The 20,387-nt window shown below is 38.8% G+C and overlaps 2 protein-coding genes across 5 annotated transcripts in view; both read left to right on the top strand.

Annotated features, from left to right (window-relative positions):
- Nucleotides 1–844: 844 nt before the first annotated feature.
- On the top strand, nt 845–8,769 carry osr2 (odd-skipped related transciption factor 2). Of its 3 annotated transcripts, none has more exons than XM_031322743.2 (4): nt 845–885; nt 6,788–7,477; nt 7,841–7,940; nt 8,263–8,769. In XM_031322743.2, the coding sequence occupies exons 2-4, from the start codon at nt 6,825–6,827 to the stop codon at nt 8,443–8,445; spliced, it is 936 nt and encodes a 311-aa protein (XP_031178603.1). In that variant the 5' UTR covers nt 845–885; nt 6,788–6,824; the 3' UTR covers nt 8,446–8,769. The 3 variants fall into 3 exon arrangements, with proteins under 3 accessions (XP_031178603.1, XP_031178602.1, XP_031178604.1); XM_031322742.2 differs by lacking the exon at nt 845–885 and adding an exon at nt 4,422–4,707; XM_031322744.2 differs by lacking the exon at nt 845–885 and adding an exon at nt 4,423–4,707 and having other exon boundaries at nt 8,345–8,769.
- A 3,974-nt stretch (nt 8,770–12,743) lies between these two features.
- The window catches only part of LOC116066562 (vacuolar protein sorting-associated protein 13B), a 353,457-nt gene continuing 345,813 nt past the window's right edge, over nt 12,744–20,387 (top strand). For both annotated transcript variants that reach the window (XM_031322688.2, XM_031322689.2), the window contains exons 1-3: nt 12,744–12,875; nt 14,077–14,235; nt 17,081–17,224. In XM_031322688.2, the coding sequence (XP_031178548.1) occupies nt 14,089–14,235; nt 17,081–17,224 (291 nt within the window). In that variant the 5' untranslated portion in view covers nt 12,744–12,875; nt 14,077–14,088. The remainder of the gene's footprint in view (nt 12,876–14,076; nt 14,236–17,080; nt 17,225–20,387) is intronic.

Below are 20,387 nucleotides of genomic sequence, written 5' to 3'. Positions count from 1 at the left end.
CAAAAAGCAGTGCATCATGTTGCCAACAGTAGTTTGCAGATATATCCAAATTCAAAACTAGACATTTTAAATACAGTTAATTGTATCTTCTGTCTATAAAAAAATTAGATTAAGTGGATTTCAAATGTTTTCAGAGCACAAAATCAGCGCAATCACACAGAGGAAAGGCACCTTCTGATAAGTCAACCTAACGTCATTCATTTTAGCTGCTAAACTAGTCTTACACGAAAACTCCTAGATGGCATAAAAAAGACCTAAAAGCCGTTTAAAATGAACGTGTCAAAACTTGCAGAAGGTTTAGTGATACAAAGGATGGCAGCCACTACAGTATAGCTAATAAACCAAAACCAAAAGAAAAGATACAACTTTACCTTTTCACAAAAACAAACAGTAACAGCCTAATAGGGTTTTTATAATAGCAGATTCTATTTTCTTATTGTGTCTATTATGTCTGAAAAACTCAAATATGCAGCCCTGTGTCTTATTCATGACACATTCATTTAAAATTTAAAAAAGACTCTAAAAGAGACACTATATGAAAAACCATTTCTCTAGAAGTGCACAATTTCAGGTAAAGAGTGCGATGTGGAGGAAAATGTGACTATGAGGGTCTTTGAGTGTAAACACCCATCTTGAGAGCTGTTGCTGGGACAGGATGAGTGAGAATGTAGGTGGGGATGTGGGGGCTCTGAAACCACAGCAGGTAAGAGTGACAGGTTTACCTCCCCCTGCTCGTACACTATGGGCCTGACATCCTGTCTGTCAACATGCACAGAGACACGGTAACACAGAGAGACAACCAGACCCAGTCACACTCCAGAACAGAACAGCCCAGCAGCTCCATGTCTTCTGTCAAGGACTAGCCTGCATGTGAGTATAACAGAGGTAAGCACATTTTGGAAACAAGGTTACATCATATGCAGGATAAAATAGTAAATAGAAAAAAACAATAAAATAGTAGGAGCTGGATATTTTATTACAATATCAGAAGGGGCATATTGAGATCTTAGGAGCTGGGAAACTGAATATCTAAATCGATAACACTTTTGGAAAGAGAAATAGACAGGTTCCAACCGAATCTGTAGGTCTATTGATTTTAATTTTCCCTTTAGTAGAAGAATACACATTATGAACACATCAGCAATATTGTGAGGGGAATATTATGTTACAATATTAGTTAAGAAAAAGCCAGAATGAGACTGACATCTAAAAATATATATATTTTAAAACTTCCATTAGACCAGACTAGGGAATGTGATATTACACATTTATATAAAGGCCTATAGGCCTATATATCAAAACCTTTATCAGGACATTTTCTGAATACAGTCATTCTATGACAAGTGAAGTCCAAAGTTGAATTCTGTCTTAAATCTTTTTGTGCAAATCCATGAGAGCTCTATAGTGCTTTATTAGTAATCTGTGCTAGTCTTCTGCTCTGTCACTCGGTGTTATTGGAAGAGGAGTGTCGGCCATTACGGGCTTGGCAGCTGCACTGAGCTGCAACACTGATACTCTGTGGGAGTCAGATTATCATAGAGAATGATGGCGGCTGCAGGGGACTCGGGGCAGGGCCAAAGGGCAAGGCACTAACTCACTGGCTCTGACATTAGCCCAACTATAAAGAATACAGCAATCCCATAGCACAGACTGGTGTAACCGTCAAATAGAAAACTGTATATAAAGGCCTGTCAGGAACACTGGAACAAGATAAAATTCCAGTGTTTTCAAGGTGGCTATAAACTTATTATGGACTATCTGACGTCATACGTTTAAGTATGTAACTGTGATATTATAGCAGATAACAAGCACAAAAAGACGCACATTCACCACCCAGCACCATTACCAACAGTAATGTAATAGTCATAACGACTCTATAAAATGCAGAAATACCATGAAGTAAAATATTTTTTACTGTCAAATGTATCTGGAGTACCACAACAATATGAGTCCATGTCACATAATACTAATAACTTTATATTTCATCGTGGATGTTGTTTACATAGAGGCTAAGGCTTCAGTGTTTTCGCGATAGCTTTAATAGCTTTAATTAAAGAAAAACGCTCGGTTCTCCTAGGAAGTCGGTAGTTTCCTCGCAGAAAATATTGTACCTCTATTTTGTCAGATTTAAATTAATTCCGATTGTATAGATTACTGGTAAATATATATATATATATATATATATATATATATATATATATATATATATATATATATATATATATTAGTGTTTGTATTATGGACCAGCCCGAGAGATATTTAAAAAAAAAATTTCAATGGCCTTGTTCCAGGGACCAAAAATAAACACAATTTACATTGTTATACAGTTCTGAGAAAAGGATATGTTGAGAAAATGTCACCGTGTGTAATGTAAAAATGTGGGGTTTTATGTGTCTTCTAATCTGTCCGCAATGCTCAGTGTTTTGACAGTGAAGATGGAGCCCTGGGTGATATGAAACCTAACTAAAAACCACAAGCATGTTGGGTGCAGAAAATGTTCTGCAGCTCTATGAAAAAACGAAAAATTAGGTTACATGAGCTCTTGGATATACTCAATGTCTTGTGTTGTTATCTCTCACATAATGAACTGAGATCTGCCTGGCCCATGTGCACTCATTTCAATTATTAACTCGGATTTAAAGACTTGCATGAATAGGTCAGAAGCTCCAATGATCCGGTTCAGTAGTGAAATCGAGTTCAATTGTTATTGCTTTCCGTCTAGTAGGCTCAATTAGTTTTGCTTTATCCTAAAAAAAAACATTATTTTTAACGCATGCATGATTCAGCCATTTTTTATTTTAATAAAGTATTTGTTTACAACGATGTCGGCAGAAAATATGAAGTTGCTCCAACAGGCAGTGTTCTGTCAGAGCCGCAAACACTTGAGCAGAAGAAACAGCGTGTTGTTGTGTTAAAATCCCAACAGGCGGCGCTGCAGACCAACTCTGCACAGCAAAGACAAGAAGTGCAGCCACTGCAAACCAAAGTCAGCCCTGCTGCACTCAGCATTACACATTGCATATTCATGTTAAAAACTAACATGAATATGTGTTTATACCTAGTAGAAAATGTAGTTTTCCTCCATTTGTTTTGTCATGCATAGTAAAATGATAAGATAATTAAAGAAGTAAAAAAAGATTTAATAATTGAACACAACAAGATCATTAGTCTACATGTTGACGTTTCACTGAAAGAAATACCAGCAGGCTTTTTCATCCTTGAAAAAAAATCACAAAAAAATATATAGGCCTATATTTTGTTAAATTAATAGTCAATGAACTTTTTCGGTGGCGTTTCGATAGAAAATTCTACAAATCAAGCATCTTCGTTTTAATAACAACCTGTTGAAGTAGAGCCTGCGCGTGTGCGTGAAGCCGCTTTTCTGCGTGTGTTGCACAAAGAGGCGCAACTTTAACTTTTGATTCGGGCTGTCAAAAGTCTTTATTACTTTGCATCTAAATCTGTGGCGAGAAACAACCCGCAATCCAATTCAAGAGAAGTCTACTCAATCTCATTTACTCTGTCACTTTCAATAAATTCAATAAAAAAAATATAGGATATTGGACAAATATTGGACAATGTGTATGAAAGAATTACACTGAAGTTTTGTATCTGCTTTAGAACAATAAAAAAAAAAGTTTTCCTGATTAGGGATGATCTCAAGACATAGGCTATAGTTCCTCAACATATTACAGACTTTTTTATTGCACACAATTTATCAAATATAATCGAATGTCAATTCATTTTTGGAGAACAAAAGGGATGATTTGTGTGGCAAGCCTTTATAGTTGTAAATAATACGGGTAAAACTGTCCAGACAACGTGTGTGACGTTTTCATAACGATGTAATTAGTCCATTTTATCTAAGTGTTTAACACAATTTCATGAGAAATATCAAACAGTACAGAAAGAAATCGTTGTCAAAGTGGCGTTTACTGTTGTACATTTGTTCACCATGCTGCTGATCTCAGGGTGTGTTTTTTTTTTTGTTGTTACAAACCTCAGAATATTTTTAATCTTACCACAAACAAATAAAACGATTTAATGTGGTGGCTCTTGCATGTGCCCTTCATTTTCGTAAATGGAGTATATGGTTTCAAAAAAAATCTTGTAAGCAGGCTCAAGTATCCAAAAGCACGTTTTCAAAAAGCGTGGAGTTGGAGGAAAAAAAATGAGCAGCGTTTCCTCCTGCGCTTCCAATCATGTCTCCAAAAGAAGGTATCAGCCTTGGCTATATGGTGTATGAGAGGTGTCAGAGGAGGCAGGTTGAGCCGAACACGCTTCTCTACTATGGTCTGGAGCCCTAGTTGCTATCCAAACACAAATAAACAGAGGAGGAACATTGGAGTTAATGATAGAGGAGGGGGGTGGAGGCGTGTCGGAGGGCGGGCTGAGCGCTCCAGAGCCCCGGAGCCCTGAAAAGTGAAGGACCGGTGCGTTACGCACACTTCCAGCCCCAGCTCCGGACGGGACTCCCACGCTGCTGCTGTCTCTCCTCCTAACTTCTTCGCCTCTTTCCACAACTTTTCACAACTTATCAGATCTCTGCAAAGGTTCGAGACATCACAGCTGACTGCATGGCTACATGAAAGTTTCATGGACTTGGAACTTGGAAAACTTTTAGCGGCGCTTTATTGGAGCTCGTCGCCTCTATAGTTACTGTGGATTACTGACATAACGCAGGACCTTTGGCAGCTATTTATTGGGGTAAGATTCTGTTTGGCAGGGTATATGTCAGTCTTCTGCAGGAAGGGAACCCAACATCACTCAACTCACTTGTCAGAATTTTTTTATTTAAAGAAAATATGTTTACTTTACTGTTTGAGCCGTAAACCAAAGAGATCAAACTGTTAAAAAAGGGCAACTTTTCATGAAAAGAAAGTTAGATAAAATGTTGTTTTTTAGTCGTGATTATTGGTTGGTGGTGATCACCACCTTGAGAGGTCATAGTTCACCCACGTTTTGACTTCACTGGTCTGTCCACAGTGTATATACCATTGCCGAAACAAGCAGTCGCGTCTTTGAAGACTTGTCACGACTTATAGATACTCAAAACCTTCTGCCAAAAAAGAAACTGACAAGAGCACGACAAGACACTTAGGCTGCTGTCAGAGTTTAAATGAAGTCCAAGGGTTATTGAGAGAAGAACAGGTTGAACAAAGTTGTACATATGGGGAAAGAACAAGTGCCTGCATAGTGACTTATGTTGCACCTGTGCAAACTTACATTTTAACCCTATCCCGCGCGTGAAAGGGAAAACAAAGTCGAAAGAATTCAAAGATCTGTGAAACAAATGTAACGACCTGACCCAAACAAGCGACCAGCCCTCCGGCTACCATGTAGCAGGACTTTCACTCTGCAAGTGTGATTAATGCCTTAATCTCCAGAATGTGCAGGTTCGACAGGCTTGTGGCATATTATGTTAAAATACGATTTTGGTCTGACCTGTCAAAAACAGCTAAGCATATTATCCAAACACAGAAAACTGAGGGTTTTTTTCCATTTTCATTCTCGATCAAATCTAAAGGTCAGCTCGCCGTCGCACCGCTGGCTTGCTGCCAGTCCCGCTTTCACCATCCGGAGTCTTGAACTTACACGGTTTTCTTTTCTGTGTGGGAAAACATAACTTGTCATCCCCACAAACATGGAACCAGGCCTTCAAATGTTCTTGCAGTCAGTTCACTTTATCTGTCCTACATTGTGGAGATAGGTAGCTCCTGCTTTATTTAACTCAAACATTGTTTTGCAGAAAAGTGGGTAAAAATGCCCAGAGGTTATTTGCTACCACGTTCTCTTGCCCATGGGAAACCCTCATTATTTAAAAAAACATGCAGCCTTAAATAAAATAGACCTAAAAGCTAAATATTAGAACATGAAATGAACTGGCTACTATCCGCAAACATGAAAATAAAAAAGCACATGCCTTTACAGTAGAGATTAAAGTAACTTTCTTGTGGGTAATAATATCCAGCATTTGTGTGTTTTGCTCTGACTCATGCACATATTTGATCTCTGCTTGCAAAATGTTAAACTACTACACAACTAGTACATACAGAGCACTTGTTATGCCTTGTGAAACACCAACTACAGCTGTCAAAAACAACAATGTGTCTTCGCTAATTACCTCGTATGAGATTTAGCGCTTTATTCAGAGTGATCTGGATGTGTAATTTACACTGTCAATCGATGCCATATGACTCTTTCACACCCACTTAATTGAATTACAGTTTCGATGACTGATTTGTTTTTATAAAATTACTTTGAAGCGCATCTCTGTTTTTAAAAGACAAACTGCTTAAACTAATGCGTAAATATACGTGTTTATAATCTCGCTGTGGTTTTGCTCATGACAAACAGTGTTTTATTTGTCATTATCAGTATAGGAAAATACTGCTGAATCTTAACAAGATTCTCAATGTATTTACCCAATCTACCCAAGCTCATCAGTCCATTACTTTGTGCAAATTATTATTATTATTATTATTATTAGAGTCATTCAATTGCGCGCTAATCTGAGCACAATTGATTAGAGGAGTATACCCCCTTTTGTGACATAATTTCAATGAAATAAATAATATTATGTTAGAATAAAAAATATGTATCTTAGTGTATTTAAAGTAAAATAGTAGTCTATAGTAAACAGGTGTTTTTTTTTGCTGTAACATGATCACTAAGTGAAGGTCACAATTTGCCTGCCTTTTATTTTTTTTATTTTGTTATTTTTTTACCAGAGACTCTAATGCGGCATTTACACATAACACTCATCGTTTTGTATTCCTCCCCTTAGGTGTATCACCGTGTCTTCTGCAGAGGTCTGAGCCGAGATGGGGAGCAAAGCCCTGCACGCTCCGATCCCCCTGCACCCGGCCCTCCAGCTCACAAACTACTCCTTCCTGCAGGCCGTCAACACTTTCCCCGCGGACCAGCTGCAGGGACTGTATGGCCTCAGCGCTGTGCAAACCATGCACATGAACCACTGGACTCTTGGTTACCCGCACATCCAAGGACTGAGGTCGACGATCACAGAGATGGCAGCCGCCCAGGGTCTGATGGACCCCAGGATTCCCTTCCCAGGGTTACCTTTCACAACCGCAGCACAGCTCTTCCATCCAAAACAAGCCGCAGTTGCGCACGGCATCCCCTCGCTGCACAAGGACAGGCCGAGGTTTGACTTCGCCAACCTGGCCCTCGCTGCCACTCAGGAGGATCCGCCGAAAGCTGCGGATCTGGTGAAGTTGGCGTCGGGACTAGGGGGAACCATCTCCGAGCTGAGCAAGCTATCCCCGGACAGAAAGCCCACCCGGGGCAGGCTCCCATCCAAGACTAAAAAGGAATTTATTTGCAAGTTCTGCGGCAGGCATTTCACCAAGTCCTACAACCTCCTCATCCACGAGAGGACCCACACAGATGAACGGCCCTATACCTGTGATATTTGCCACAAGGCCTTTAGAAGGCAAGACCATCTCAGAGACCACAGGTAAGACTTTATTTAAAAAATATATTTTTAGCAGATACGCTCAGGGTTAGGAGGGGTCTCAAATTCCCCGCAATATTCCTGATTTTGCACGTGATTTAAATCACAAATATGTGTACCGGTATTTAACTAAACAACATCTTCAGGGCTTGCAATTAAAAATAGATATCCTTAATTTTACTACAACATACAGGTTGTACCCAGAGTTTTCTCCATGAGGGCGCTAAAGCACTTTTACGCATTAAGTTGGACGCTTATAAGTTGCACAGTAGAGCTTTTTCGCCCTATGACTCTGGGGTTTATAACAGCTACAAGCGATTCCATGCATGAGCAGACATTTGATTAAGTGTTATTTCTGTTTTACAGATACATCCACTCCAAGGAAAAACCATTCAAATGTCAAGAATGTGGGAAGGGATTCTGTCAGTCTCGAACTCTAGCCGTCCATAAAACCTTACATATGCAGGTAAGCTGGAAATATTAACACACACCATGCTTTTATCCTCACTAAACTATGTGATACGTCATGGTCATACTTCACCTGTAATGCTCTGTCTACTGCATGCATGGGGCTCACAGTCTCACAAAAATAATTGCGTCTGCCCAGTTACTATATTAAAACAAAAAATGTGCGTAAGAGACACATACAATTTATGTGAAAATGTGTGTAAATCCGTTATAGAGTTATAACTGACACAGTAGTGGATTTATGCAGATGAATGATAATTTATATAGACGTTCTATACAATTAAAGGGAATAATCCTTTGCTTGCTTTAAATCTAAACAGGAATCTCCCCACAAATGCCCCACATGCGGAAGAACCTTTAATCAAAGAAGTAACCTGAAAACTCACCTTCTCACCCATACAGACATCAAGCCCTACAGCTGTGGCCGCTGCGGAAAGGTGTTTCGGCGCAACTGTGACTTGCGACGGCACAGTTTGACGCACAGCCCACATCAGGACTACTAGCCTGGACAGACTAACAAAATAACAATGGACAAAACGCAGGAAGACAAGCCACCGACTGTTTTTGTTCAAAGACAATCTCCAAATCAGGACACGTTTACTGCCGCACATTTCAGAGTGGGATTTGGTTGCATCTCAAGCGGGACAGCAGCGGAGCCATGGCCATGTCCAGCTTTCACACCACCTGTAAATATCAAGACCATGTACATAATGTTGCTTTTTTTATTTTATTTTTCCGATCTTGAAATGATAAAGTTGTCAACAAGCAGTCACAAGTTTAAAGTATGTTAAATTGTATTTTAGAAATAAATACTTCCATGATACATTTGCATTTGCTCTGTCTTTATTCCAAGTTCCCCATTGCTGACACGAGACACATTGTTAAAGCCCAAAAGCAAAATTGAGATGAAACCGTTTATCGTGGCCATCAAATTAATGGTCTATATGTTTACAACAGGCAGACAGTGAGAGCTTAGTGTGGCTTTTTTATAGTAGACCAGCAGATGTCAGTTAGCAGCTATAGGGAGCATGACATGTCTTGCAGGACAGACAGGAATGCCATTAAAATACAGAATCATCTTTGTCTTTTTGAGTGATAATTGATTGCGTAGCCTATAGTCAAGCAATTTAAATGTTTTCTTTTAATAAAATGACAATCATATAATGATTAGCCTATTGCACAGAATTGTCTAACATCCGCCTAGTAGTGTTTTTGTAAGTAGCCTAACAGAATTATTGAGCTCCGTTATTCCCTATTGTCTTCGATGTTTAGAGAGGCTGATTAATATTCTATTAGCCGCATTAGCAACAGCCATATCACGCCTTTATCTACATCACCTCTGATATCATAATCGACTTACAAAGCGACACAAGGAGTCACCAGAGCAAAGGAAGCAATTTAACCCGAGGAGAAGAGACCTGGCCGATAGACGGTCAACACATGATTTTTTTGGGAGGGGAAGTAATCAAGGTGAATTCATTCATCCCATTTACACTACAAACAAACAAATGAATACAGCTGATTTGTTCCTGTTTTTGACCCTGTCTCAGACCCCACATCAACATGCAGGTTTTTTTATTGAGCATTTCCATAATTTATAACAACATCATATAACTGAGGAGACGTAGTAGCCTACAATTCGATTCTGCAAATCAAAGCTGAGCCAATTTGAGCTCGGTCGTTGTTCCATTGATTCATTCACACAGTATAATCATTGTACCGATAAAAAAAAAAAAAAAAAAAAAAAAGCAGGTTCACCGAGAAAGAGTAGGCGTTTGTGGTTCTGCCTAAACACCCAGGTTTAGACAGATTTTTGATGTAAAAAAAATAAAGAATCCAAGATTTGGATTTTATCCAACTATGTTCGGCCACTGTCGGATCAAAATGCGCTTGAAAATTAACCATCAGAGCTATGCCCTGTGGCAGAATAAGATGATCTATAATATCATTTTTTTTAAAATATATATATATATATATATATATATATATATATATATATATATATATATATATATATATATATATATATATATAATTCAGTGAAGACAAAGTAAGATTCTCTCCCTGTGACTCCTATAAAGTTCTCTGCCTTTCTGTATTACTTGGCCTTCAGGCCTGTTGTTTCATGATTTCACCACTGAAGACTCGTTTGAAAACCTAATTTTCACCTGACAGTGCAATTAATTGCTCGAAAAAAAGCATTTATATTTAATGGGCTCTAAAGGGTCTGGAATTAGTGGTTACAGTAACAACAGGCGATTTAAAACAGCGCTCGTTGCTGCTGAGAGGCCATTAACTAAGGCCCATTATTACGCACTGCAGGCTTTTCCTAATGGTTTTCTAAATGGAAAGGCAACGAAATGCAAAGTCTCCAGCAAGCTTATATTCATATAACAAATTGAGCTTCTTAATAATCATCCGGTGCTTATCACTAAAAATGAAAACCTACAAACAATGCAAATATGAAAAGATGGATGAGGTACACGCAATTATAATAATAATAATGATGATGATGATGATGATGATGATGATGATGATGATGATATAATAACGACAACAACCTGGGCATTTTTATTTGAGTTCCAAGTGACTTGTAAACATTGTATTTAAATCTCTATTATCTTGTGGTTAAATCATTTGATTGTAGTTATATATTATAATCAACTTAAATAAACGAAACAAGTCTAAAGCTAATTGCTAAATATGTCTTCATATTGAAACGCTAAATGCGACACGTTAGTGTGTAACTGTAACTGATGTGGTCTACATGAATGTGTATGATAAAGATATTTAATTGAAAATCAAGGAGTCCTCTCACAGGTGAACTAAACTTTGTTGGCCTACATTTTTAAAAATGGCTAGTCTTTGGCTTTTCTGAATTCGTTTTTATTTCATGTGTAAAGACATGGACGGCAATTGATCACCAAGAGAGTCTATTTTTTCAGCTCAAATGTATTGCGTTAATGGAAATAGCCTGCTGTCCTAGAGGGACAAGGGTACAATGATCCCATTATCTAACAACAGAACAAACTATACGTCGTCATTTTATTTATTAGCCTACTGGCTACACCAAAGAATGCCAGATTGGGTCAATGACCTATATTGTGCCTACTATAGGTGTAGCCTATAGATAACATGAAATCATGTAGGCCGTGCTTTCTTCGTCACTTAAAGGCACATCGGCCTGAATAGACTTTAGAATAATGACAGAAATAGTGAGTGCGCGCTACACACGGTTGGCAAAGAGTGGACAGACACATGGTGAACTTCATCGGTGACCGGGCCATGTGGACTGTGTACTCAGGAAGCTTTATCTAACTGACAGGGAGAGGCTGCACTGGCAGGCCTCTGAGCCCCGCTGCTCTGACTTCATGTGGTCTCCGCATGACCCTCTGCGGCCCGTGACAGAGATCCACTTTTTATTTCAGCCACAGTGCCTGTAATGCCCTTAAAAAAAAAATCCCTAAAATGCACCAAATTCGCTTTGAATCAATACAGACATCAAAGAAGCAATTGTACAGGGACTTTATAGCTTTCAAAACTATAATATTTTAGGTGTATTTGTTTCAGCAGATTGAGACTTATTTGTGAGCTGTAATGCATTTAAATGTTGTCTAGCTATTAAAAACAACAGCCAGCAGGTGCATTTGGCAGCAACTGACAAACTGCAGCTACAAAAAGTGTTAGAGATTTGACATTGGCACACAGAAATTACGGGCGTGTACAAGTTCGAAGTAAAGATGGAGTCTAACTCTGTCTTTCACTCCGATACTAGGCCTATATTTATCCAAGCCAGGTTTTGACTCCAATGTCATTTATGTTGCTGAAACAACAAAAGACCACGAATGACAAATATAGGCAACTTTAGTTTTGATAGTTTTTTTAACTTTAGAATTCATTGTCATAGAATGTGCTACTGTATTTTAATTTACACTAGGCTGTATTTACCTATTAGTCCAATAATACATCTGTAAATTCCAGTGCGCCTCCACTTGCATATGTTAACATTATGACAGTTCATGTCATATTTTGGATTAGATCAGCCCCACAATAAACTCTTTAAAAACCAGACAGGTGACCCGTGTGAACCGAAATGCAAAGATCCTTTTATAGGCTTCATTATTTCCATTGACGTTTCCATAGGTCTCGGTCTCAGTAGCCTATCTGAAGGTAATCTCTGTTCTTGAAATGAAACCCATGTAAAACTAGGACTTTTAAAAAATAAAATAATTCAATAATAATCATTTCAAGAACATTTCGCCGACATGTTCACACTTTCCAGGGGCTGCCCATTGAGAAGTGTAATATCTACTCTCTCAGCAAAGGTGAGATTCCTCGGCCATGTAAGCTTAATTTAAGTGCTATGGGCGTGCGAAAGAAATGACGAATATTACGTGCAATGATGCCTTCCCGTGCTCCTCGTAAATCCCAACACAGAGAGCTCGGTTGGTATGACTACAAGCACACGTTGATTGGAAATGGAATATGTGCTGCTATTTGTTTTTAAACCAACTGGCACTACGGTACCAGGTGCTGCAGTAACCGATTTCGGACCACAGATCGCCTATATATACATATATCTATGGGAAGAGACATTGTGCATCAAGCAATTCGCTTGACGTTCTCATAGATTTCTTTTTAGCGATCTCTGAAGTCAGTCCTCTGAATATCAAATTCAATCCGGTCACGCATTGTGGGAAATTTCTAGTGTCCCGCTTGCCACTATTTTGCATACATTTTGTGCACTTAACTGCGAAACGCAAATTTCCAAAAAATAAAGGCAACACCAGACATACGGAAGCCGAGTTGGTGTTTACTGATGACGTTTGGGCTAAAGCCATGGAGCGATGAGGCTAACGTCAGTTAACAGGATGGATATGTTATATTAAACGTCGAATTCAAGAAATAGCTACAGGATACAAGCGGGAGTCAAGTAAGCAGTGGGGTTTCTATATTTACCTGTGGCTGCATGTTTTATTCAGCCAAACGAAGTTAGGCTGACTTCTTTCTAGCAGTTAGCTTAGCTTCTTTGCTCTGCTGCTCTGGTGTAACTTATAACGCTAGTGACAGGAAAGCATAGATAGCCTCTCTGGCTAACTACTCCGCAGTAAGTTATTTCTTACTAGCTACGCAGCACGACGCTGCTTCATTTAAAACCCCAAGTTATATTTAGTTACATTGTTATGTATTTGGAAATGAAGTCTCTAACCACTGCTGGCGTTTCTCCTCGAGTCGCATGCTTAAAAACACATTAGCAAGCAGGCTAATTCAGGTGAATTAAAATGTAGCCACTTCAAAGCAGAAACACTGACATGTATTTTAAAACGTAGTAACGTTACAACCTTGACCTGCAACCCATAAGAGCAGAATTCTCGTTCTGTCTCTGGGGAGTGTGCGTATCAGCTCTAACGTTACATGACCAACTGTAGTTACACCTTCAGCCAACCTAGATACAACTTAGAATTTGGCTAGTTTTAAAATGCACATACCGGTAATATATATGACCTTGCGTGGTAGGGTAAGTAAGTAAGTAAGTAAGTAAGGAAGTAAGTAAGTAAGTAGCATACGTTTTTTGTATAGCACCTTTCTAGAGCACACGTCACAAAGTGGTTCATAATAAAAGACAAACAAGCTAATAAAAGACAGAGCAACATAGAGGACATGAAGAAATGCTAAAAACATTTAACCTTTTTACAGGTGTCCACAGAGCTTTAGTCCAATGGACGCCAGTTCCAAAATTTGGAGCTACAACCTCAAAAGCCCAGTTTATGTTTGTCTTGAGCCTGGAGCGGAAAACAACAACAACAATAATAATAGGGCTTTTTCAAATAGATATTTCAACTTCTCATAGCAAGAAAGGCACAGGTGTACTACTTTATATAATTAATTATGGCTCCATTCCGTTTAAGTGTCCCAATAAGACTTGCCAGTGAGTCAACAAGCACAGTACTGCTGTAAAATATATATGCTGTGAAAAAATGTCTATTCTCTGGTCCAGGCTTCAGAAGCAGTGGTGTTTAAAAAAACATGATATTGGGATATAATGGCAAAATAAATTTAATACTGTAATGTTCAAATAAACATAGCGTTGAATGACATAACAATGTTTTATTCAATGTGTGATGCATGTGCAGGCCAGGGACAAGATGTTGGAGTCCTATGTCACACCACTCCTGATGAGCTATGTGAACAAGTATATTAAGAATCTGAAGCCATCTGACCTGCAGCTGTCTCTCTGGGGAGGAGATGTAGTGCTCAGCAAGTTGGACCTGAAACTGGATGTGCTGGAACAGGTATATTGAATGTCCTCTGCTTTCTTTAACTTTTTCACAAGACCAAGACAAGACTTATTGGGATGACAGACATTGTATTTTTTCATTTAATGCCACATGAATAGGCAATGTGGTTATTTTGTATGCAGGGATGCCATGCAGTTCTGATGAATGATAGTCATGAGTTAGTGCTCAGTGCTGCTAGTGGGAGAAATATTAACTATGGTGTTTTCGTATCCATACACAATTAATGCCAAACAATTCAATTCAATTAAATTTTATTTATAGTATCAAATCATAACAAGAGTTATCTCGAGACACTTTACAGATAGAGTAGGTCTAAACCACACTCTATAAAGCCCCAACAATTCCAATAGTTCCCCCAAGAGCAAGCATTAGCAGTGGCTATTGTGACAGTGGCAAGGAAAAACTCCCTTTTAGGAAGAAACCTCGGCAGACCCAGACTCTTGGTGGGCGGTGTCTGACGGTTGGGGTTATGACGGTACAGGATGTAGCGTGGCACAGCAGAGCATGGGTGGACGCAGCAGGACGTAGTCGGGCATTGCAGGGAATCGCAGAGCGTAGCAGGGTGTAGCAGGTCCATAGCCACAGCTGCACCCAAGACCCAGGTCTTGGTGTCACCCTAATCCGAGGCGATGTTCTGGGCGAAGAAGAAACATAAGGACTCCGGGGAGTAAACTCCCCAGAGCTAGGTGAGTAACAAGCACTTCTGAGACATGATGTGCATAAAAGGAAACAAAAGAAAAGAGCGTGTCATAAGAAGGAACTTCCTCGGCAGTCTAGAATTATAACAGCATAACTAGGAGAGGCACTATATTATTGATTATACGATAGGTAAATCTGATGACTGTAAAGAGAAGCAGAGAAAAGCGGTGGTGCTGTGTCTGCAGCTATACACCCTGCCCCGCCGGTCTAGGCGTTCACTGCAACTCCTCACTCCCTAACTATAAGCTTTATCAAAGAGGAGAGTTTTCAGTTTAGTCTTAAATGTAGCGACGGTGTCTGCCCCCCGAACCCAGACTGGGAGCTGGTTCCACAGGAGAGGAGCCTGATAGCTGAAGGCTCTGCCTCCCATTCTACTTTTAGAGACTCTAGGAACCACAAGTAACTCTGCATTCTGGGAGCGTAGTGCTCTAGTGGGACAATAAGGTACTAAGAGGTCCTCAAGATATGAAGGTGCTTGACCATTTAGAGCTTTGTAGGTCAGAAGAAGGATTTTAAATTCAATCCTGGATTTTACAGGAAGCCAATGGAGAGAAGCTAATACAGGAGAAATATGATCTCTTTTCTTAGTTCTTGTCAGAACACGTGCTGCAGCATTCTGGATCAGCTGGAGAGTCCTAAGAGTTTTATTTGAGCATCCTGATAATAAGGAATTACAGTAGTCCAGCCTGGAAGTAACGAATGCATGGACTAGTTTTTCTGCATCGTTTTGAGACAGGATGTTCCTAATTTTAGCAATGTTACGAAGGTGAAAAAAGGCTGTTCTAGAGGTTTTTAGATTGCCATGCTATTGCTATGCAGTAAGTAGTGCAATGAAGTCATATCAGTTTTCTAATACCTAATGTCTCGTTCCTGCATATATTATAAAAAATCAAATTTTTTACATTTCACTTATTTGTTTACTGTAAAGGATTTAAGTTGTGTTTGCTCATTGTGTTCTTTTTTTAGGTTATTGCACTTTTACTTGTTCAAAAAATATATTGGTCATCCAGGTACATGCAAGATACGTACAGTTAAGCTATTAACGGATTGGATCTTTAAGCATTTTAAAATGACTACTTTTAGAATTTTTGTCTCAAGAAAAGAAGCATACAAACATGACAATGCTAACATTGCAGAATGTCTTTACAATAAAGTCAGAATTGAAGTTGTTCCACTTAGAACATAACATAAAGTAAAATGTTTGGAAAGGAATTAATGTGTGGAGGTTAAGCATGTGCCCCACTAACATATTTTTCCCATTCAGTCTACATCTGAGCTACAGTGTATATAGTCACGGTCTATTGCCTTGACTAACATCAGAAAAAAGCAGCAATGCTTATCAGCCAGGCACAAACAGTATCTTTACTGTCATTTTATTATTTTGGAGGAGTTGATAGATTTACTCAGATATTTTACTCTGCAGTGTTATTTTGACATAGGGAGCTTTTTTTCATGTGTAATGCCTGAATTAGATCACTCTGCAACAAGGCAAAAGAATTGTCTTTTCTCGTGACTGGGTTCTGACTGCTTCTGAAGATCAGTCCTAGACACTACCAAAGTCAACAGAGATGGTGATGAAAGTTCTTATTGAAAGCAGCTTTAAGCCAATTAAACAGTGGTAATTGTGTTAGGCATTGATGTGTAATGCTATGTCAGAACTTTGGCAATGATCCTCCCTTTTCCTTTGCTTTATTGCCTTTCATTTGGACAGTACCTCTTTTGAAATGTGCAATTAGAGATCATCATCTTAATATTTCTTTGTGAAACATTGTGGGGGTTATTAAGCAGACATCTATGACCGCTTTTCTTTGTCTTTAGTTATTAGTTTTTGGGCTTAAATTTACAGAGGAGGCATGAACAGCTTGTGTGTAGGCAGTCTGGTTTCATGGGGCTCGTTTTTACTCAGAGTAGGTCAAGATGCAGAGTAGGGATTTGACTGCCTGAGAAAATCTGACTGATTTTGTTAAAAGTGTGACCAAGGTTCCAAATGTTGAAGCCTAAGCAACATATCACCACACTTACAATGTTGTCTGCATCGTAGATGTAATACTAAAGTACAGATTGTATACTATATAGCTAGAACTATAGCTTCATAGCTATCTGTTGTTTTCATCTTCATTATGTATTTGCATATTTATAGGAGTTGAAGCTACCCTTTACATTCATGAGTGGTCATATCCATGAGCTGCGTATCCATGTACCCTGGACCAAGCTGGGCTCGGAGCCTGTAGTCATCACCATCAACACCATGGAGTGCATCCTCAAGCTCAGGGATGGAGCCCAGGTTAGTTCTTTAGTTGTATGAGAAACATGTTATCCCAGATTCCATTATAGGGCCAAAACAGGGCTGGCCCTTCTTATTAATGTGAAATTCCTCCTCATGCCAAAGAAAAGCTTTCTCATTCGATTTTCTCTTTGTGTTTCCAAGATGTTTCGTAATGGCTTTTGTTTTAAATAAACAAATGGATATTTTTTTTTTTTTAACATGTTGAACATTTTGACCCAGGCAAGCTTCGCCCTGTGGTGGGGTTGCTGTGACAAAGGCACGCTATAATCCTGACTTGGTGTTAAATCGCATGAAGAGAAACTACAACCTACTATTTAATTTTTGGTTTATGCTGAATCCTAAAGTGTTAAATGTTTTTAATACAGTTACAGTTATGTGGTCTTGTATTTACATCAGTTACCTGCAAGTAATATAGATAGTTGTCATGTTTAAATACCATAGGTTGTTTATTCAAAGAACAAAATCACAAATATTGTTTTTACTGTTTTAACTCTAGCTGTTTTCATTCAACTACTTTAATCCCTCTTGCGTTAATAGTTTATGTCCCACTGCTCTTGCCACCCCATACTTCAAGTTGGTTTGGTGCTTAACCCAATATGACACATTTTGTCTGCCTGGCAACTCTGATTTAAAGGTTTACATCTCACATTAGCTGGCATGATGACAGACAATTACCCCCACACAAGCATCAAAGGTAGAATATGAGTCTTGGTACTATAAATTGGGAGAGTTTGTTATGGACAGTTTTGCTGCAGCCACACTTAGCCACATGCTAAAGACAGAGCTCAACCATATTTAAGAGCAGGGCTTAACACGTGTTAATTTGACACAGCTCAGTAGCAGTTCTCTTTCTTATCCATGCTTAATTACTCTGATGAAAAATGCATTGAAAAAAATACGAAGCAAAAAACCCAAAACAGAAGCAAGTAAATCAATGCCTCATTGAGGCAACAGTGAAACAGTGCTTTGGATTATAATCTACATTTTCAAAAGCTTCTGGGGAAAAAAACACTTTAGTGAGTGATGAAATAATAGTCTGCAATGAGGAGCACATTTATGCATTTGTAGATAAAAGTGTGTTGTCAACCAAACTACCAGAATTAACTATTTGCAAATGCTCTTTCAATTTATTAGAAGATGCATCTGCATTTACTTCTAAACAGATGGTTTCCAACATACAACATTTATTAACTATTGTTTTTCCCATCTTTTTGGCATTTAAAAATGGTTGGTTCTACTCTTCCAATATGATTTTCCTCCAGGAAAGCACAGTACTCTCACTCACCACATCTGTCTCTTAGGGGGACAGCTTCATTGACCACTGACCACAAATATTCAGGGAACTCAAAACGGAGAGGTGACTTTACTGCATTTGACCATTGCTATTTACTACTTTGCCTTCTCCATCTTTAGCCTGTCATCGGTCTCTGTTTCATTAAGTTTCCAAGCAATGAACAGTGCTAATATCATTACATTCATCTCAACACATCTCTGTGAAATTAGGCTGCTTAAAGGTACCCTGTGGGTTTTTTGACGGATTAGGTCCATGTTTTGTGTTTCTCATACAGCAATGCGCCAACAAAGGCAGGGAAGAAGAAGACTGCAAGCTAGTAAACATGGATGTGAATGATGCAGTTTGAAAACTTTAAGGACAAATCACTTTTGCAAATATTTTATGGGGAGGAATTTGCATTCAGCACATTTGTAAGAAATGCATTTTGGTGAGTGACGAAATTATGAACAGAAACGTTTTTGTTTACAAGAAAACTCCCCAGGGCACCTTTTGGAGTGAGATGTTGTCCTTGTAAACTATCAGTAAGAAATGTTTTCTCAAGAGAAATATTTAAATTATTGTATTTAGTTTAGTTATACATATTTTAATTTTTTAAGTGTGGTATATGAAAGCCATTTTTCTTAGATTTGTTTATGCAGAAGAGCCTGGTCCTACCTTTGCCACCCATACAGTTTTAACATTGAAAGTGTAGCTCGGCTCTGGGCCTTTATGGGAAGGTTGGAGTTCCAAGGCCAGATGTCCCAGAAGAAACACATTTCAAGGGAAGTCAATTACATCTAATTATATAGACTGCGGCAAAAAGATTTGTAACACATGAGCTTGAGCTGCCCAGAACTAATGGTAAATATCATACTATGCAGGTGGCTACTGCTCATGCGATCAGGTTTCAGTTTGATGGAAATTTAAACTTGATTTTTATGCTTTATACACAGCTTAAGGTCATCTACCAGCACCGGTACTGGTATAATGCAATTTAGTCTCAAAACAACTATTTGTTACAGATGTTTTGTAAAAGGCTTCCAGTCAAGAAAAGATTTTGGGGGAATTGCAAATGACGTTTGGACAAATTATTCAGTGGTATGTACACCCATGAGACATAATTTGGAGCAAAGCCAGATTTACAGCAGAAGTCCTTCTAGCATGTGGAATTTAAATGAGCCGCTACACTTCTTTCCTATGCGAGTGGGAGGATGACTACTGTGTTCTTAGGCCAAGAAAATGAAGCCAGTTTACTTATATGCTTTAGATTTGTGTAGTTTGGTAACTTGGATCACCTTTAAATCATCTTTATTACACTTTCAACATTGACAGCAATATTTGCCATGTCATCTCTGTGATGGCAGTTTCCCATTTTTGATCAGCCCAGAAGGAATTCCCTTGATTACAGGAAAAGGTCTGTAGGCCTTTGTCACATTAGTCTCACAGAAACAAGATTATTTTTCTCTGGAGGTTAGATATCCTGTTCATATGCATGTCAGGCCCAGGTCCAGTTTTAATCAGATTTCAGCAGGGATGCAGGGAGTTTGGCATAGGTGTATGCAAAGCCTGGGCCATGACAGTTCTCCCTAAAGCCCTTAAGTAATTTGGGTGATGGCCCACAGGATTTGAAAAAGAGCTGAAAAAATGGATCTGTGTATGGAAAATCTTACATTTTAAATTTAGCAGATTACTAGTGTTTCTTTAGTCCAGTAGAGACAGGAACTTTGTGGTGGGCCTCATGCGGCCAAAGTGTGGAAATGATAAATGATATCATTAATATGGTTTGTTTTCATAATTACTGTTAAAGCCTGAGCGCTGGGCTGTAAAAACATCCGTATGTCTTTTGAAGTTCATTAAGGGTTGTGTAATTTGACCGGAATTATTTGG

The sequence above is a fragment of the Sander lucioperca genome, chromosome 10, assembly GCF_008315115.2.
Source record: "Sander lucioperca isolate FBNREF2018 chromosome 10, SLUC_FBN_1.2, whole genome shotgun sequence".
Classification (NCBI taxonomy): domain Eukaryota; kingdom Metazoa; phylum Chordata; class Actinopteri; order Perciformes; family Percidae; genus Sander; species Sander lucioperca.
Note: the sequence above shows the minus strand (reverse complement) of the source record. Positions and strands in the feature narration are given on the sequence as shown.

Excerpts from the sequence above, each read along its gene's own strand:
- osr2 (XM_031322743.2), top strand. The coding sequence starts at position 6,825 with ATGGGGAGCAAAGCCCTGCACGCTCCGATCCCCCTGCACCCGGCCCTC. Across the intron at positions 7,478-7,840 it reads GACCATCTCAGAGACCACAG|ATACATCCACTCCAAGGAAA; the intron begins GTAAGACTTTAT and ends TCTGTTTTACAG. Across the intron at positions 7,941-8,262 it reads ATAAAACCTTACATATGCAG|GAATCTCCCCACAAATGCCC; the intron begins GTAAGCTGGAAA and ends AAATCTAAACAG.